Genomic DNA, 17,968 nt, shown 5'->3' on the forward strand with positions numbered 1-17,968 from the left:
TTGATCGGTAAGTACCCTGTTGGTAGCCGGGCATAACGTAGTCCACTACTATGTCTGACCCAATATGTAGTACGTATGTATAGTCCTTGACATGATGCGACCATAAACGAACTCCCTATGCTCCCGGAAATAGGCATGGCAGACAAACCGACGTGGTCACTGGTCGCTACCGTATCCTGCTTCCCGTAGTTTTCCGATCATTGCATGCATCAGGATATACACATCGTCCCAGAAATCACTCCAGTTCGCTGGTGGACTCCCATCCGTGTCTAAACCAGAAAACAGCAGTCAGTTTCAGTGACCTTGTCCCACATCCCAACCACATCCAGCGCATGAGTAGTCACTATAGCCACTTGAACTCACGTTGCAGATGTTTGTCGGCTGCCTCAGTTAATTGGTCTATCATAAAACCCAGAGTGTATTTGTCCGATTCGTCCTCACGAAATGAACGAGATGGGTGCGTATTGGGGATTCTGCGAAGGTCGTGGGCGACGCATTTGAGCATGGTGGCCACGACGGCACGGGCACGATAGAGATCTGAGCCCTCGGGTGCTTCTGCCTCGTCGAATTTCTTTGTGACCAAAAAAGATAAATGTCAAAAACTGTCAGCTTTCGTCATTAAATTGGATGCCAGGGTGTTCGTGAGAGGAGGTAGGACCAATGTACTTACGAACATGTACATCTCGTCCTCTCTGGACCATGCGATGAACAGGTTCGTGATTTCGATCAGACAGACGCGCGCAGACTTAAGGAGTTCTTTACTTTCTTCTGGTCCCGCTGCTGGTAGTTCTGTGTTGGAACCTTCTGAATCGAGCAGAGCTTCCAAGGCGATACTGGCTCCGGCCTCCAGAGATTCGAGGCGGGCGTACTTGTTGGCGGTTGGACGCGTGGTCGTGAATCCCCGAGCGTTGAAAACTTTAGACACATTATGTTGTACACAGCCGTGGAAGAAATAAGCACATATCCTTCAACAACAAGGCTAGAATCTTACGGTGAAACGGTGACCCAGAAGGTACGAATTGCGAGCGAGGGCTACACCGAGTCGCTGGCATACTAGAGAACTTCGCTAACAAAACATTTCCTGTACGACAACGCTTCAGATGGAGTTAGCTGAAAGCACCAACGCGATCTTCTGAGCATGAATGATCATCGGCACCCTGATGGCACTGGTGCCAGGGACCCTCACCATTTTGAGGCACGAGCTTCCCAGTAATTTTATAGCTCGTTGAGCCTTGAGCAGAGACATATTGGGAACTTTATGATGAATCAGCAATTTCCACCAGGTAAACCAAGAATATCTGAAGTAAGGCTTTGGCCCTGTGCTAGATCTGACGTGCGGTGAGGTGAACGATGAGGAGAAGTTCAACTCAATGTCTGCCGTGGAAATGCGGTGTGTTGTAAATTCTGTCGGAGCTCGAATTTGCGATCCGAGCTGTGGCACATCCTCTTTCTGTCCTTACCGTCATCAGAAATTGTCTCGAAATGAGGCTAAATTCTGGCTGTATCATTCGTCAAGCGTATCCAACAGTCGCTCCACAAAATATCCTCAAAACAAGGCTTGGTCTACAGACGCGCATCACAATTTCAACATATCACAGAAAACGTCCACGAACTTCAAGTCAAGTCCTTCGCCTGCCGCCACCACGCCATCCGCCTCGAACAACAAATCCAACGTCTCGTCGACCCCCTCATAACTTCTTATTCGTACTTCTTCGAAAACAGCGACTTCTGTGACGCTATCTTTGAGCCAGGAGACGTCCTCGGTGGTGAAAGAAGGACTGTAGACTGGGACGTCCGGACCTGTTCTCTTCAACCCATACCAGTCATTGGCACGCCGGTCGATGAGAAGCCTCCGTATCGGCACCCCCATCTCCTTCCTTGCCTTGACAAGATCCTCGATCTCTTGCTTGCGGTTGTGTCTGACTCCGCGGAGAAAAACCGTATCCAGGAGGGGCATACACGTCGTGGAGGCAGGGTCGTGCACTCCAGTCAATTGGTAGGTGTATCTGGTGACTTTCGATATGTGGTCCTCGTCCATTCTAAGGTCGAGAAGCAAGATCCGGACGCTTTTGAGCTTGCTGAAGAAGACCGCCTCTTGCTCGGCTAAGTGGTCGTCAAACAGCGAAACCCCTCCGAAGGTACCCAGATGAAGTCCCTCGAGCGAACAGAGCATGGATTCGGAGGACTCATCGCTATCATCGTATGGCAAGTTCAATGATTCCAACACGTAATTGAACTCTTGCGTGTCGGTGTCGATTGTCAGCTTCTTGATATTGGGGAAATATGTGGCATCATGGAAGAAACTGGGCCAGCCGTCGGGTACGTCGGTTAGCGAGAGCTTTTCGAGGGCCGGGAGGGAGAGGCCCTCGACATCCCGAAGATTTGGAGGCATGTCGTCGTCCATGGGCTCGAAGGAATTTATGTATAGTCGACGTAAGTTGGGGAGCTCGTGCAGCGCATTAATCAGCTTGGCGAGTCGGGGCATTTTATTTGAACCGAGGTTATGAAGACCAAGGGTGGTCAGTGGACGAAGGGACGGCAGGGGAAGGCCCAATTTGACGCCGTCGAGGTGAAGCGATCTGATATTCGGTGAATCCTTGATTCCACCAAACAGAGTAACACCGTCGTTTGGAAGACCGGCGTTTATACCGAGGTCAGAAACTTCAAGAGGCTCGATTTACCGTAGATCGACGGCGGCCAGCTTCGGTGCGGCAAGGCTGGAAAAGTATTTGATGAAGCCTTGCATCACGCTGGCATCGTCGAGGATCAATCGAAATGAATGCCAGCGGTCGATAAAATGTAACAGCATCTGCATTTGCTCATGCAAAGCAGGCTTATGTTCTTTTACTTCCCGATAGTAAATATCTCTGAGGCCTCGAGTCTCATCCCGGTCCTCGTCACGTTCGTCCCCAAACCATTCAATCTTTTCTTCAGCAGATATTAATGGAGCAATGGAAGGAAACCATTGGAACGTGATGTCGAGGGGAGTGTTGCCGGAAAAGATGAGATGCGAGATGAGGAGAGGAGCGCAGTTTGGTCGCAAGTGGTTGACGTGGATGTGCGTCCAGAGTTTTGACGTGCGATGGGTTATATCCCTCCATAGCCGGCATACTTGGGACAGGCGCAATGGCACTATCTTCCCCAGCTCTTGCGAAGCGAGAGCAGTGTAGGCATTCTTGGTATCCACTCTGGATGGTACGTCGTAAGGTGTGACAGCTGAATTTACGGCAAGGATGAAGATCATGACCAATATTTCTGCGGGTAGAATTCTGATGGGGGAAGGGGGCAAGGCGATCGACGTATTCATATCGACGGTCTCAACGGTACTACTGGAAGAGAGAGCGGGATAGAGTCAGCCATGGCGATTGGTGGACACTACGCTCTAACGACGGAGGACAGCGTTGGAGCAGATTAACTCACGAAAGCTCGAGACCTTGGGTTAAACTTCAGGGACGACCTCTCAGCCTGAGGCCTTCCTTCTTCAACACTGGGGGAGAAACTGCGAGGTAGTAGGGATCGATGACAAGTAGCTGTACGGAGCAGATAAATAAGTATTTGCGACTGCAAACGCACGCCGAAAACAATAGCTTACTTACCACGAGAGCTATTCGGACGATTGATACGAGACTCAGAGGTGTCGGACGGAGTGATTACGCAGGCTTAGAGAGGGAAATACATGCGAGGTCAAGTTTGGAGCCTAGGACTCTCGAAAACAGTCGCATCTACTTACCTCACTTCTGTGCCTTCCTTCGAGTTTATTATACTTAGAAGCAGTGCAGTAAGTGAAGCCGGACGGGCCCCTAGAAAAATTCTAGCTTTGAGGATGCTGAAAAAGCGAGAAACCAAGGTGGGCGCCTTATTGAAGATACTCTTCCAAACAAATAAGACCTGGTAGACGTACGTTGGTGGGAAAGGATGCAGTCAACATGCATTGTCCATCGGAGTTCGAAAGCATCGATAAACAGGGGTAGAAATTGATGTGGCCCAGTGACAGTCAGGACTCAGGTTCAGTTTCCGTTCTCACGGCTGGCGCCGCCACTTCCTTCCTTCCTTCCACCACCACCACGATCGTCCACGACCACATAGTATGCTCCTCAAATTTAAAAACGACTGGTATTGCCTTGCACTCTCTGTTTACGACGGCTTTGAACCTTCTACGCGTGCTAAGGCCGACATACCGTGTTCTCGTCTACGCCGTCAGATAGCTTCGCTGATCAGGTTCCTCCTCTAGTTCGTTCCTATTATCTCAGTTTCTCTGTGTCCCAGCCGATGTCTTGACATTTTACCGCTGGCACTTCTGGACAGCATGAGCAAAATCGACTTGATCTTCTGGGTATCACATCCATCCAAGCGCGTATGCCGAAACATGGCAGTGTAATAATAATGGCCAATGTCACCCTCCCCCAATTGAAGAACATCGTCTCTGTATCTCAGGCTGTTGCATGCGGCGCCTCGAAACTGTGCGGGCCGGACACACTTTTTTGCTTACGAGGAACGGCTCAAGTACACACACTCAGACACTGGATGCGTCCTCTCGATATATGGCTGACTCGGATTCCACATCCTTCTTAGTAATTCGAGCATTGGAGGTTTGTTGGACCTAAATGCACCGTGTATAACTTATTACCGTCGAAATATGATTAGCATTTCATCCGCACCGTACGCTGTATGATTGGACACCGCAAGGACATCCCCAAGGGCCTGAGGATCGAACACAAGCCGTGACGCTGACGCACCGCCTTGCTACCAATGCGGCGCCGCTTTGATGACAGATTCAGAAACGGACTCGGTTACGGTTACGGACTCTCAGGTCCATCGGCACATGGTGGGTATCGGCCCTTTTTAATTATGAAGGATTCAAAGCTGCTGCCCTTGGAGCTGAAGTCGTGCTCGGATGGTCCTCGCCAACGCGTTCGTCGCCCTCAAAGTAGCGATTCAATATTTGTTGGTCACGAGAGTGATCTTCTAGTGTCACTGCAACTGTCAAGCCAAGTGGCTGAGCCCTGGGCGCTAACGACAGGGCAGCGGGCAGGTAGGCTTGGGCCAAGCTCGAGAGTGAGACCCAGAATACTGCTTTTCTTTCCAGCTCTGGTTCATCAGCTACACCATGGAGTAGTGATACGTTTGAGCTAGTAGCACATACAAAGCGCGTAATACATAGCCTTTTCTCGGCGGAGAATGTTACAGATACATGGGCCACCGCCACAACAAGTGCGGTTTTCGGGGTCCCGCACATGCAGGAATTCGTGCCAAGCGCGCTTGACAAGCCGTTTGGGCCGTAAATCAGCCGTAGGCTGCGTCCTACCGTGCGCTGTTCCCTACTTGCTCACTATCATCATCCACCACAACGCCGACGACGTCCTCCATATTCATTCCTTAACTTATTCTGGGTCGCTCTGGCTTGTTTGTTCGAAAAATCCAACTTGTCGAACTTAGAAAAGACCTGCGCTGCCCGACCACACTTGTCCGTGTTCGGAGAGGCTTGCTAGATGTCGTTCTTCAAGCGCTCCCAGCCGTCTGATGTCCTGGAGGCGGACGACCACGACGATAATGTCGACCCAGAGCTTCGACTTCGAACTGTGCGCACTGCCGCGTCGACCCTCGCAGAGTCGATACGGTCGGAACAGAGGGCAGAGCGCAGGAAGTCTCTTCGACAGAAGAAGTCCCGATTCTTTCGAAACAAGAGTACGGAGAAGAAGAGGCCTGCACCGGTGGACGATAAGCCGCCACCGGACACGAAGCCGTCGTTGGAGGTGCCGGGAGTGAGGAGGAATATCTACGTGAACACACCGTTGATGGCTACCGAGGTGGACCAGCACGGGGAGCCCCTGGCACGTTATGTACGGAATAAAGTCCGGACGAGCAGTGCGTGTTTTTAATCTTATTTTGTGACGTCGGCCCCAGGGTTTAATCGTTGGCCAGAATATACGATCATCACGTTTCTACCGAAGAATCTGTACGAGCAATTCAGGAGGTACGTTCGTCTGTTCAACTCATCGCGACGAATACACCTCATCCTTGTCCGTCCCCAGAGTGGCCAACCTATATTTCCTTCTCCTCACCATTCTTCAAGGTACGTTGGCTCCACGTCTGTTTGCTTCCTCACGTTGACCTCGTCACTCGAATCGCGCAGTCTTCACTATTTTTGGCTCCGCCTCGCCACAGACCGCTGTACTACCCCTCTTATTCATCATAACGGTCACCGCCATCAAAGATGGCATCGAGGACTACCGCCGAGCTTCACTTGACGAAGAGGTGAACACCTCAGCGTCCACCAAGCTCGGCAACTGGCGCAACGTCAACACCCCGACGGATCCGAGGAACTGGTTCGAGAAGCTCTTCCGCATCAATCCTCCAGGGAAAGTCACTAAGGGCGTGCGCAGACTCCGCGAACGCGAGGCGGGCGAGGGTATGCGCATCATGCTCTCGCGGGGAGACGGCGAGCGTATCAGTCTGGGTGGGCCGAGCAGCAGTAGTTTCAGTCTCGACGGAAGGTATGGCGCTGGTGGTAGGAAACTGGAGGACATCCAGAGCGTCGATTCGCACAGCTACCCGCCCGGTAATGGAGTAGGAGAGCCGTCGGAGATCTCGCTCGTCGCTGGCGCGAATCAGGTCGTTTCTGCACCCAGGTTGCCGTACTCGGCGTCTGAAGTCGGTGGATGGAGTGCATCCGAGACGTTGGCAACGTCGGGCTCGTCGGGGGTCATCAATTGGTCGAAACGGATCACCGGGGTGTCGAGGTGGGAACGGACGTTGTGGAAAAAGTTGGAGGTGGGGGATGTGGTGCTGTTGAGGGACAACGAGCAGGTCCCCGCGGATATCATCGTACTCTCGACTTCGGACCCGGACGGGATGTGTTACCTCGAGACGAAGAACCTGGACGGAGAGACGAACTTGAAGCCGAGGAAGGCGTTACGGGCGACGTCGCACATCATGTCGGAGGAGGACGTCGAGCGGTCGGCATTCATCCTCGATTCGGAACCGCCACATCAGAATCTGTACATCTATAACGGCGTTTTACGGTATACCGATCCCACGACTGGAGAGTTGAAGCTCGAGTCGGCCACGATCAACGAAATGCTCCTCCGTGGATGCTCTATACGAAACACGGCGTGGATCATCGGTTTGGTCGCGTTCACTGGCGCGGACACGAAGATTATGCTCAACGGTGGTGCAACCCCTTCCAAACGGTCGAAGATCGAGAGGGAGACCAACTTCAACGTCATCGTCAACTTCGTGATTCTCATCATCATGTGCGCCGTTTGTGGTGTGGTGAACGGAATCTTGGATGCTAGGACGGGCACGAGCGCGGAGTTCTTCGAGGCTGGTTCAGACCCGAGCGCCTACCCCGTCGTCAATGCAATCGTCACCTTCGCGTATGTCCCCCTTTCGTATCCTACAGTGTTTGAATTATTTAGCTCATTTACGTTCGCCGATATAGTTCATGTCTCATCGCCTTCCAGAATATCGTCCCCATCTCGCTCTACATCTCAATCGAAATCGTCAAAACCATCCAGGCATTTTTCATCTCACAGGACCTCGACATGTACTATAAACCCTTCGACACGACCTGCGTCCCCAAGACCTGGAACATTTCCGACGACCTCGGCCAAATCGAGTACATCTTCTCCGATAAAACCGGCACGCTCACGCAGAACGTCATGGAGTTCCAGAAATGCTCCATCAATGGCATTGCGTACGGCGAATCTGTGACCGAAGCCCAGCGCGGCGCCGCAAAACGAAAAGGCTCGTCGGACTTGCTCGACCCAGAGACGCACGAGCGAAAAATGGTGATGATGAAGCAGGACATGTTGCAGACGATGGGCCGGACGTTCAAGAACCGGTACGGCCAACCCGACAAGCTCACGCTCATCTCGACGCACCTGGCGGACGACATGGCCAACAGGCAATCCGACCAACGACAACATATCGCGGCGTTCTTTCGTGCGCTCGCCGTCTGTCATACCGTCCTTTCGGATAAACCGGACGCTCGGAACCCATTCTTGCTGGATTATAAGGCTGAGAGTCCGGATGAGAGCGCGCTGGTCGCGGCGGCGAGGGATGTTGGGTTTCCGTTCGTGGGCAAGGGGAAGGACGGGATCGACATAGAGGTTATGGGCCAGGCGGAGCGGTATCTTCCGCTCAAGGTCCTCGAGTTCAACAGTACCAGGAAACGGATGAGCGTGCTCGTGCGGAACCCGCAGGGTCGGATCGTCCTCTACTGCAAAGGTGCCGATAGCGTGATTTACGAACGACTCGCGGCGGATCACGACCCGGTGCTGAAGGAGAAGACGTCGAAGGATATGGAGATGTTTGCGAATGGGGGGTTGAGGACGCTGTGCATTGCGTGGCGGTATGTGGAGGAGGAGGAGTATTTGCAGTGGTCGAGGACGTATGATGCGGCGACGTCGGCTATCAAGGACAGGGATGAGGAGATCGATAAGGCGAACGCGTTGATTGAGCATTCGTTGATAATCTTGGGCGCCACGGCACTCGAGGATAAGTTGCAGGAGGGTGTACCGGATGCGATTGAGACTCTGCATCGAGCGGGAATCAAGCTTTGGATTCTGACTGGTATGGTCTTTTTGGCTGTCGCCTTTTGTTAGTATGGTGAGGCTAACGGAATTGGTGATCTGTAGGTGACAAGGTCCAGACTGCCATCGAAATTGGTACTTGTCTATATCGAGTGGCGTTTGTATTTTCTCTGCTGATCTTTTTTCGCGATTTCCTCCAGCTTTCAGTTGTAACCTCCTGAAGAACGACATGGATATCATGATCCTCTCGGCCGACTCTGTCGACGGCGCCCGTACTCAGATCGAAGCAGGCCTCAACAAGATAGCCTCCGTCCTCGGCCCTCCCTCCTGGGATTCCAGCAAGCGCGGTTTCCTCCCCAACGCCAAAGCCTCCTTTGCCGTCGTCATCGACGGAGACACCCTCCGCTACGCCCTCGAAACCGAACTCAAACCTCTCTTCCTCAACCTCGGCACCCAATGCGAGACTGTCGTCTGTTGCCGTGTTTCGCCCGCCCAAAAAGCTCTGACCGTCAAGCTTGTGAAGGAGGGAAGGAACGCGATGACGTTGTCGATCGGAGATGGGGCGAACGATGTGGCGATGATTCAAGAGGCAAATATCGGGTGTGGATTGTTTGGCCATGAAGGGTCGCAGGCGGCGATGTCGGCAGATTATGCGTTCGGGCAGTTCAGATTTTTGACGAAGTTGTTGATCGTGCATGGGAGATGGTCGTACCGACGGATTGCGGACATGCATAGCAACTTCTTCTACAAGGTGAGCACTGACCTGTTTCGTCTTGAAATGGCGTCGCTTAAAAGATTTGCTTTCCTCAGAACGTTATTTGGACCTTTGCAATGTTCTGGTTTATGCCTTGGAATAGGTCCGTCGTTTTCCATCCGTATCCTACCGGTGTAACGTGCTCAAACGGCATTGGATGACAGCTTCGATGCGACGTACCTATACCAGTATACTTTCGTCTTGCTGTGTAACTTGGTCTTCACGTCACTTCCCGTTATCGTGCTTGGAGGTACGTTCGCTCCTTACGTTCCATGCACACGTCACTAACCATTTCGTCCCCTAGCTTTCGATCAAGACCTTAACGCGAAAGCAGCCTTGGCCTTTCCACAGCTGTACGTACGCGGCATCCGCGGCCTGGAATATACCCGCCTCAAGTTCTGGCTCTATATGCTCGATGGTTTTTATCAATCCGGGGTCGTTTACTTTGTGGCATATTTCGTTTGGACGCTTGGGCCTGCGATCTCCTGGAACGGAAAGTCCATAGAGTCCCTAGCTGATTACGGTACCACTATCGCTGTGTCCGCGATTTTTACAGCCAACCTCTACGTCGGCCTCAATACCCACTAGTAAGCTCTCAGCGACGAGCATTCTCCTTGAAGCGTACTCATCATGACATGTTTGTCCCGTAGTTGGACCGTCATTACATGGCTAGTCGTCTTCGGCTCTACTCTTGTGATGCTGATCTGGATCGTGATCTACTCGTTCTTCTGGAGTATCGATTTTATCGACGAGGTGGTCGTCCTCTTCGGCAATGTGCTCTTTTGGACCACAGTGCTCCTTTCTGTGGCCGTCTCTCTCAGTAAGCTTCCTCCGTATACGCTGTGGGAAGTATTTTTCACAACCATCGAATCTCTTCTAGTCCCTCGTATCATCGTCAAGTTCGTAGCTTCAGCGTACATGTACGAGGACGCCGACATCGTTCGAGAAATGTGGGTGAAAGGCGACCTGAAGGAACGGCTCGGGATCAAGCATCGACGTGATCTCACACGGACCAAAGATATCGAGCGGGCTCCGATGTTCCTCAAGCCTCATTCTCGCTCGCCCTCAGAATACTCCGCTCACCAGGACGGATACGAGCCGGCCTTGACGCACAGTCCAGGCGAACTCGCACTCTCGCCTCCGACGCGTTCTGAGACCCTCGTGGACACGCCACCGGCTCCTCCCACTCCATACCATGACGATATTCCCAATCCTCATGAAGATCTCTACGCCGAACCACAGTACATCATCACGAAGGCGGAGACGATCCGGGAAGATGACGAAGAGGGCCCTCGAACACCTTCGCTGCCTATGAACGCGTCATCGCGAAATTTCATGTCGCCGTCCCCTGCGCTCTCGTACTATTCGGTGTCGGACGTTCCGGTACCATCCCCGATGCCACAGCCGGTCTATCGCCACCCTTCGACACCTTACGTTCCTCACTCGTACTCATCACAACCGCCTACAAGATCGAATTCAGGTGCGAATACGCTACAAATTCCGAATGCGTACGAGATGCGCGTACGGACACCGCCCCAAGCGTACCCACAGCCTTTGTATCAGCAGTCACAGCTAGAAACACGGTCGGATCACGCACCACCGCCGCCAGAGAACTTCCAACATGGTCGACCACCAGACGTCGAGCAGAGCGTCATGCCTGTCCCGAGACGAGAGATATCAGATGTGACGGAAGCCTCGTACGCTACTGCACGGCAGCAAGGCTCGGCGAGTGATTTAGATGCGGAGTCGGACTATGATTATGAAGCACGGACTATCAATGAGGACGTCGATGGGAACGGGGACTGGAGAGCAAGCACATACTCGTACCAGGGTCCACGAGCGATGTAGAGTAAGTTGTAGCCTTTTCGTCTCGTTCCTTATTCCGTCCTTCACTCTTTCTTTTCTGTTGTCTTCCCTGGGATTGTTTTCGTAGACCTTTCTTGCTTTCATTCATATGCCTGTCATTTACATTCTCCCTCTCTTGTGCTACCCTACTCATCTCGTCTATCCACCCATCCATCCTCGGAATTGCATTGCTCCGTTTCTTCGTTCACTCGCTCGCGTGTTCCTCTTTTTGAAGACTTTTCCTGACCCTCATTTTCTACATTATTTATAACCTGCTTTGTCAACCTTTCGTGCACGATTGCTCTGAGTCATTCGCTCGTCCCTCGCCCATTGTCACCACACAGCGTGTTTCTCTCGTATTCCCGCCAGACGGACTTGTTCCATCTTACAATCTTTTCCATACCTTCACGTGTATATCTTTGGACCTCTTCAGGCATGGGCCCGTTCACTTATCCACAGCTCGCCCTCTCGTTTCTATTTCTTAGTCGTATAATTTGCTTATTGTGCTCTGTTATGTGCGGATAGCTGGCAATATACCCGAGGAAACCAACCCATGTGTGTGATTGAGCTTGTAGGAAGTATCTGGCCTTCAGATACTTATGGTCAGATTTGTCAAAGCTACACAAAAAGTCATCACTTCGAGTCAACTTCGCGTTGAATTGACGAACATGGCTCCATTTTGTATCATGAATATACGTATACTTCCTTCCTTCCTTCCTTCCTTCCTTGGTTCTCCTGGAGAACGAGGAGATGCGCGAGGAAGAACGAGAAGTGAGTGAAACTGTATCATGCGGCGCTATGATATGCAAAAAATATTTTTTGTTTCCTTGAAGAGAGCGCAGTGAGATCAAGCCGCGCTGGATCCGGGCCGCGCGCAGCGCTTCAATCCGGTTTAGTTGAACAGAAGTTCACACGGCTCCGTATAAGACACGGTCAACTCTCGCTCATTCTCTCGACCTCGTCATGTCAACCATCCCTGGCTCCAACAGATCGCGCTCTCCTTCGCTTTCGGATTCCGAAGACGGTGATGGAAATGGCGTCATCGAATGTAGGAAACCAAATCAAGCTGCCATTGAGGTGCGTTGGCAGTGGAGTCTTGTACCCGTCTTCGATTTTCACCCTTTTCTATCGCAGGGATTCCGTTTGTTTTGCAACACAAGGAAACCTATGGCACAACTATGTCGTGCTCTCACCGTTGATTACGAATTGGTCAACGATCCCTGGTATAATGGCCCAGATAAATTGAGCTTTGGCTTCGGGGTCACATCGGACACCTTGATTCAGTATGCACTGGAGAAGAAACTGGTCGATCCTCGCAAGCTGACGGAGGGCGATCCAGAATTTATCGGCTATGAGCGCTGCCTCGCCATCGATAGAGTGGTCGAACACCTAGAGCATGTCACTGGGGCTCCCAGGCTCTATATCCGCTTCCCCACGTCTCCCGATTACGAATATATGGTCTCTCTGTACGACAACTACTCGAAGCGGGTCGATGAGATGGATGAGGACGACGAAAGGGAAGTTCTCGACATACTAAGGAAAGAGTTGAACATCTCAGACGACGTGCCGGCGATGTGGTGGTTCGAAATGGAGGGCTGAGGTTGTTGATCGTCATGGTGAGTGGATAAGTATTCTCAACCACAATCCCAACTCCAAGCTACTTTCCTTCTCCGTTTGCGGCTCATGTGGTACGGTTACAGAAGGCCTCTACGATCTTTTGCTCGAGTGACCGTATCCACCGAGACCGAACACTTCTTGTCAATCCCTTCCCAGCCCATGCCCTTGACGCATTTCGAGGCCGTGAAGTCCCTATATGTGGTGCCACCCTCGTATTATAGTTTTATCATAGCTATCGATCTGCTTTGTCTGTGCCTTTCCGTCATATCCTGTATTCTCTCGCCAGCTCCGAGTCGTTTCCGATAATTCATCTTCGCTGTGTACTGCGTCGTTAGCTATGACATCTCACAACACGAGCCCTGCTCGACGTCAAGCTTTTATATACAGCTCATCCGGATATCCGATCGACTGAATATATAGTAGAGATTCAGCTGTGATTGGTACAAGATATCACACGGCTTTGTATAAGACACGGTCAACTTTCCCTTTCCCTGCGTACTTGGCTGGATCCGGGCCGCCTGCTTCCCGGTTTGGTTGAACAGAAGTAAACACGGGTCTGTACAAAACACTGTCAACTCTCGTTCATTCTCTCAACCTCATCATGTCAATCATCCCCAGCTCCAACATATCGCGCTCTCCTTCGCCTTCGGACTCCGAAGACGACGATGACAGTGGCGTCGTCCAATATCGCGAACCAAGTGAAGCTGCTCTTGAGGTGCGTTAGCGGAGTGTCTTGTACCCGTCTTCGGTTTTCACCTTTCTCTACCTCAGGGATTCCGTTTGTTTTGCAACACAAGGAAACCTATGACACAACTTTCCCGTGCCCTCACTGTCGATTACGAATTGGTCAACGATCCTTATTATAATGGCCCAGATAAACTGAGCTTTGGCTTCGGGGTCACATCGGACACCTTGATCCAGTATGCACTGGAGAGGAGACTGGTCGATCCTCGAAAGCTGACGAAGGGTGACCCAAAATTTATCGGCTGGGAGCGCTTCCGAGCTATCAATGCAGTGGTCAAACACCTAGAGTGCATCACCGGGGCTCCCAGGCTCTATATCCGCTTCCCCACGTCTCCCGATTACGAGTACATGATCTCTCTGTACGACAACTACTCGAAGAGGGTTGATGAGATGGACGAGCAGGATGAGAAGGAAGTTCTCGAGATATTGAGAAAAGAGTTGAACATCCCAGACGACGTGCCAGCGATGTGGTGGTTTGAGATGGAAGGCTATTAATAATCGTCATGGTGAGTGGATCTTCACAATACCAACCGCAATCCCGATTTCCTCTTTTCCTTGCGCGGCTCCTGACGACACGGTTGTAGCAGACCTCCTCTGTGATCATCTTGCCACGAACGGATACCCCTTGTGAATATTTTTCCACCTCGTGTCCTCGACCCGTTCCGTGACTGTGAGGTCTCTTTTTATAGTTTTGTCATAGCTATCGATCTGCTTTACGTGTGTCTTCCCGTCAATCTTTGACGAATCATAATTATCCACAATCAATACGTCCATCTGATCAACCGAAAATAATAGAGATTCGAAGATAGTTGACACAAGATAGATGACATTAATGCTCGCACAGAAAGAAGGTAGTCGAACTAAACCAGTCGTTGTTACTATCCACAAAAACCTTCCTTTCATCCATCAACTCCTCCCTCATCTTCTTCGCCTCCTCCATCCCAATCGGCCAATCTTCCACCATGTTCTCAATCTCCATTCCCACCTCTGCCGGCAGCTTCTCAAAGATATTCGTCTTCCGTATCTCCTCGCTCCACCAGTCCCGCCTCTGACACGGGACGTTCTGTGTCGAGATGATCTGGATATGCGGGTCGACGAGGAAGAGCGCTAGAATCTTGCGGTGTCCAGGCTTCGTGGGGTCGGCGAGACGGAAGGGTTGGACGCGGTGTTGGAGGACGTTGGGGAAGGTGGTAAGACGGCCTTCCTTCGTCAATACGCCGCCAAGTTCTTGGACGCTGGGTTCATCATTCTGGCAACCGAAAATGACAGGAAGCCAGGCATGGTCCTCTTGTTCGTAGTTCATGTCGATGGTGTCTGAGTCGGACTGTTGACGGAATGAAAGATGACTGTCCGTGATGTTATCGCAGTCGTAATAGTAGATGGCCGTCGCGCAGATATGCTCGTTCTGCGATGTTCACTAATGGTCACAATGCTTGCTGCGATAGAACAGACGAGTGCTCGAAGACTCACGAGCTGCCCTTCGACGTGCCAGCTTCCACCGTCGTAGGTCGGCTTCTCGGGCGTAAGCTGAATGTTAGCCAATTTCACGAGGGGTGTCGCAAAACTTGCATCTGGCTGGTCTTGCATGATGTTGCCAAACCATGCCTGAACATCCCCGCCAGGGAAACAGAGCCTGATCAGGGTTCCCGAGCTTTAGAAAGGGGATGAGCGGGCTGGTCAGGCCAATCAGGCCTGATCAGCCTGATGGACCTGCACAGGCGTTATACGGCGTGTTGCGGGCTGAGCAGTCCTGACGACGATATATAGGAATAATAGAAAAAGGGTTTTTCATCTTTTTGTACCTCTCCTTTTACCCCTCTGTAGTATCCTTTTCTTACTCATGTAGTGCTCTTACCTTTATTCCTTACTTTCCTTACGAATTGTACTCGCTAGAAGTCTCTTATAGACCACAAGTATCAGGCCAGCGAGGGATTCGAACACCCGACTTGTGTTATGCTGCTCACGCCCTGCGTTGGAGTCGCGAAACAGACCACTGCGTCATCGCGGAGTGGTCTGTACTGGAAATGCTCTAAATATATCGTGTTCTTTCGTGGCGCGAAATGCATGCCCACAATGCTCCGCCAGATCTTTCACCCCTCATCTTCCCTCTCTTGAGGTCGAGGCGGCCTAGCAAGGTCCCTGTAGTCCAGTATACTATTTCAGCGATCAGACATGGTCAGGCCTCTTCAGCACTGGCCAACGGCATCGGAGCTATGTACAGACATTATTAGCCAGGATCAGCCCTGCTCAGCCGATGGCTCCAAAATGACCAGTCCTTGCCAGTCCTGCTCAGCTCTGTTCAGCAGACGACTTCAAGATGACCAGCCCGCACCAGCCTTGCTCAGCCCTGCTCAGGCCCGATGTGGGCTGGTCCGGTCATGCACGCTCCCTGTTCAGGCATTATGACCGCTATCAGGCTTCGCTATGGCTGACCAGCCAAATGCAAGTTTTGCGACAGGACTTGGACCACCTTTATCTCATGTTTTTTTTTGGTCATGATCACCACGGCCGAACACTTTATATTAATGTTATCTTCCTTCAGCTCATTACCCGACCTGTCTCGAGACCGCTGAGTGACAAGTCCCGAATTGTGGCGCCCATCCCCGTCGTCTTCATGGTCTTGTCGCAACATCGTTTTGCTCCGACTGCTTGGGAATACTAGAGATTTGGACATCGTTGGCATAATATGTATATCATTGGTATCAATGCTTGTAAGTAGAGAGCACTGTCGAGAACTAAACATCGTTACTATCCTCGAAAATTCTCCTTTCCTTCATCAGCTCTTCCCTCGTCTCAGTTTGGTTCGTATAGGAGGTCGTTCAGAGAAATGTACAGGTTTTGTAACGATATAGAAAGCATCATGACAGAACATATTGCGAAGAAAAGCGTACGAAGCGTGTGAAAAAAACGGGGCGATAGAACTGGCATCAAATAATGGAACCATTCAAAACGTAACGACCTGGAAAGTGGGAAAGCAGTGAGAACCATACTCGCTATGAACAAGGAAGGAAATCATACGAGAATCATCACTTCGACTTCGGTTGACCAGAGCCTTCACCTTCCTTGGTATTCTTCGCCACCTTATCTTTTTTCGCCAGCATAGTAGTACGACTCCTGGACTTGAGCGGAGAGTGATTCCAGTCGGACTTGCCAACATTACCGGCGTAGGTGGGGTCGGACTTAGAGGTAGGCGGAGTCTCCGTCTCATCAACTTTCACAAATTCGCCTGTTACTTCGTCATGTTGTCGTTCCTCTACTGGCACACAGGCGTAGTTGACGACAGTCTGACCATATTGCTGTTGTATATGAAAGGACTCCGTCGTCAACAGAGCTGAAACACAGGAAACATTAGAAGAAGCACTCACGCATCTTCTCCGCAACTTCTGTTGGTGGCGTACACCAAAAGCTCGCTCCTCCTTTTGGAACCAAGAGGGCTGCAACTCGACCCCGAGGGGAAAAAGGACCTGGTGCAATGCGTCACGAAACTCACGGGTGAAAGCGGACATCTTATCATCCGTCATCTGCTCGCCCCAGTAAACGACCTCTGGAGGACCTGGCATGACCAAGGTGTCCGGCTGGTTGTTCGATCCTGACTTCGACTGACTGGCCGATGCCGTAGGGGGAGTAGGGCGAGTATACCGGAGAAGAGTGAAAGTAGTGACGACGATAATGAAGGCGTAAAAGACTTCACCCTTCGGGATCGTTTTGAACGCGTGCGCGGCCTGGTCGTTGACCTGCGGAATTGCCGCCTCCATCACTCTTAGAATCCGTTCAGGTGTCGGACTTCCCGGGACCCCCAAGGGTTTTATCTCGGCCCAGCAAGCAAGTAGGGAGTCTACGTGCTCCTCGCCCATTATCTCGGTGAGAAGAACTTGGAAATCTGGGATCCGTTTGGATTTCTCCGCCTTCGAGATTGTATCCTCCAGGGATGCGGTCACCCCAGGCGCGGGACGCTGATCGCGGTTAAAGAAGGGTCCTTGGGGAATACACACCAGGTGGACGTTGGCATCGTCCACAGTCGCTATCCTGCAGAGTTCTCCAAAGGTCCTGGCCCCAATCGCGTAAGAGCAGCCTTCAGACCAATAGAACCTGGAGGCATAAACTTTGTCGCATCGTAACTGCTCGAAAAAGGCGGCGCGGTGTATCACAGTGACCTACAAGATCAACATAATCAGATCATATTGAAGGGAAGATGATATGAGAGCATAAGAGATATGCCTTTGGGTCGTTCCAGATTGCTTTATGCTTCGGGTCCTTGATGTGGAGAGGATACGCCAATGTCATCTTTCGAGCTGGAGTGGCTGGGAGAGAGAAAGGTGCGGAACGCGCTGACGGTCATTTCATGGCTTTATACATTGTTGCTTCCCAAAAGCACGCCTTGGATGACGGACCAGCTCATGACAAAATGGTGTCCAAGTCACGTTTGTGCAAGATCGATAACCCGGGCCGTGTCCGGGCCGACCGCTTCGGTCGA

General features: G+C 51.6%; 7 protein-coding genes across 7 annotated transcripts; 3 read left to right on the forward strand and 4 right to left on the reverse strand.

Moving 5' to 3' along the window:
* Positions 1-5: 5 nt before the first annotated feature.
* Positions 6-1,290, reverse strand: STEHIDRAFT_148749 (uncharacterized protein). Its single transcript, XM_007307072.1, has 5 exons — positions 1,187-1,290; positions 992-1,094; positions 671-915; positions 364-571; positions 6-269 (listed from the first exon to the last, which is right to left on the reverse strand). The coding sequence occupies exons 1-5, from the start codon at positions 1,244-1,246 to the stop codon at positions 157-159; spliced, it is 729 nt and encodes a 242-aa protein (XP_007307134.1). The 5' UTR covers positions 1,247-1,290; the 3' UTR covers positions 6-156.
* Positions 1,291-1,670: 380 nt separating this feature from the next.
* Positions 1,671-2,967, reverse strand: STEHIDRAFT_123582 (uncharacterized protein; the record flags this gene model as incomplete). Its single annotated transcript, XM_007307073.1, has 1 exon — positions 1,671-2,967. A coding segment is annotated over exon 1 (662 nt), but the record flags the coding sequence as incomplete, so codon positions are not given.
* A 2,363-nt stretch (positions 2,968-5,330) lies between these two features.
* On the forward strand, positions 5,331-11,675 carry STEHIDRAFT_123583 (phospholipid-translocating P-type ATPase). Its single transcript, XM_007307074.1, has 12 exons — positions 5,331-5,865; positions 5,923-5,974; positions 6,033-6,073; positions 6,134-7,376; positions 7,442-8,574; positions 8,640-8,669; positions 8,735-9,285; positions 9,345-9,391; positions 9,453-9,538; positions 9,593-9,875; positions 9,939-10,108; positions 10,169-11,675. The coding sequence occupies exons 1-12, from the start codon at positions 5,490-5,492 to the stop codon at positions 11,134-11,136; spliced, it is 4,980 nt and encodes a 1,659-aa protein (XP_007307136.1). The 5' UTR covers positions 5,331-5,489; the 3' UTR covers positions 11,137-11,675.
* Positions 11,676-12,096: 421 nt separating this feature from the next.
* On the forward strand, positions 12,097-12,732 carry STEHIDRAFT_159663 (uncharacterized protein; the record flags this gene model as incomplete). The annotated part of the gene is made up of 2 exons (XM_007307075.1): positions 12,097-12,210; positions 12,268-12,732. 2 exons carry the CDS (start codon positions 12,097-12,099, stop codon positions 12,730-12,732), a joined length of 579 nt encoding a protein of 192 aa, XP_007307137.1.
* Positions 12,733-13,351: 619 nt separating this feature from the next.
* On the forward strand, positions 13,352-13,989 carry STEHIDRAFT_159664 (uncharacterized protein; the record flags this gene model as incomplete). The annotated part of the gene is made up of 2 exons (XM_007307076.1): positions 13,352-13,465; positions 13,522-13,989. 2 exons carry the CDS (start codon positions 13,352-13,354, stop codon positions 13,987-13,989), a joined length of 582 nt encoding a protein of 193 aa, XP_007307138.1.
* Positions 13,990-14,285: 296 nt separating this feature from the next.
* Positions 14,286-15,081, reverse strand: STEHIDRAFT_170460 (uncharacterized protein; the record flags this gene model as incomplete). The annotated part of the gene is made up of 2 exons (XM_007307077.1): positions 14,286-14,899; positions 14,965-15,081. 2 exons carry the CDS (start codon positions 15,079-15,081, stop codon positions 14,324-14,326), a joined length of 693 nt encoding a protein of 230 aa, XP_007307139.1. The 3' UTR covers positions 14,286-14,323.
* Positions 15,082-16,520: 1,439 nt separating this feature from the next.
* On the reverse strand, positions 16,521-17,833 carry STEHIDRAFT_159666 (uncharacterized protein; the record flags this gene model as incomplete). Its single annotated transcript, XM_007307078.1, has 3 exons — positions 16,521-16,825; positions 16,895-17,648; positions 17,768-17,833. 3 exons carry the CDS (start codon positions 17,831-17,833, stop codon positions 16,521-16,523), a joined length of 1,125 nt encoding a protein of 374 aa, XP_007307140.1.
* Between the last annotated feature and the right edge of the window lie 135 nt (positions 17,834-17,968).

The sequence above is a fragment of the Stereum hirsutum genome (genome assembly GCF_000264905.1).
Source record: "Stereum hirsutum FP-91666 SS1 unplaced genomic scaffold STEHIscaffold_12, whole genome shotgun sequence".
NCBI lineage: Eukaryota > Fungi > Basidiomycota > Agaricomycetes > Russulales > Stereaceae > Stereum > Stereum hirsutum.

Coding starts and splice junctions, on each gene's coding strand:
- STEHIDRAFT_148749 (XM_007307072.1), bottom strand. CDS start 1,246: ATGTCTCTGCTCAAGGCTCAACGAGCTATAAAATTACTGGGAAGCTCG. Junction 916..991: donor TTCTGGGTCACCGTTTCACC/GTAAGATTCTAG, acceptor ATGTGTCTAAAG/TTTTCAACGCTCGGGGATTC. Junction 572..670: donor AGGACGAGATGTACATGTTC/GTAAGTACATTG, acceptor TTGGTCACAAAG/AAATTCGACGAGGCAGAAGC.
- STEHIDRAFT_123583 (XM_007307074.1), top strand. CDS start 5,490: ATGTCGTTCTTCAAGCGCTCCCAGCCGTCTGATGTCCTGGAGGCGGAC. Junction 6,074..6,133: donor TCTCCTCACCATTCTTCAAG/GTACGTTGGCTC, acceptor CGAATCGCGCAG/TCTTCACTATTTTTGGCTCC. Junction 9,286..9,344: donor ATAGCAACTTCTTCTACAAG/GTGAGCACTGAC, acceptor TGCTTTCCTCAG/AACGTTATTTGGACCTTTGC.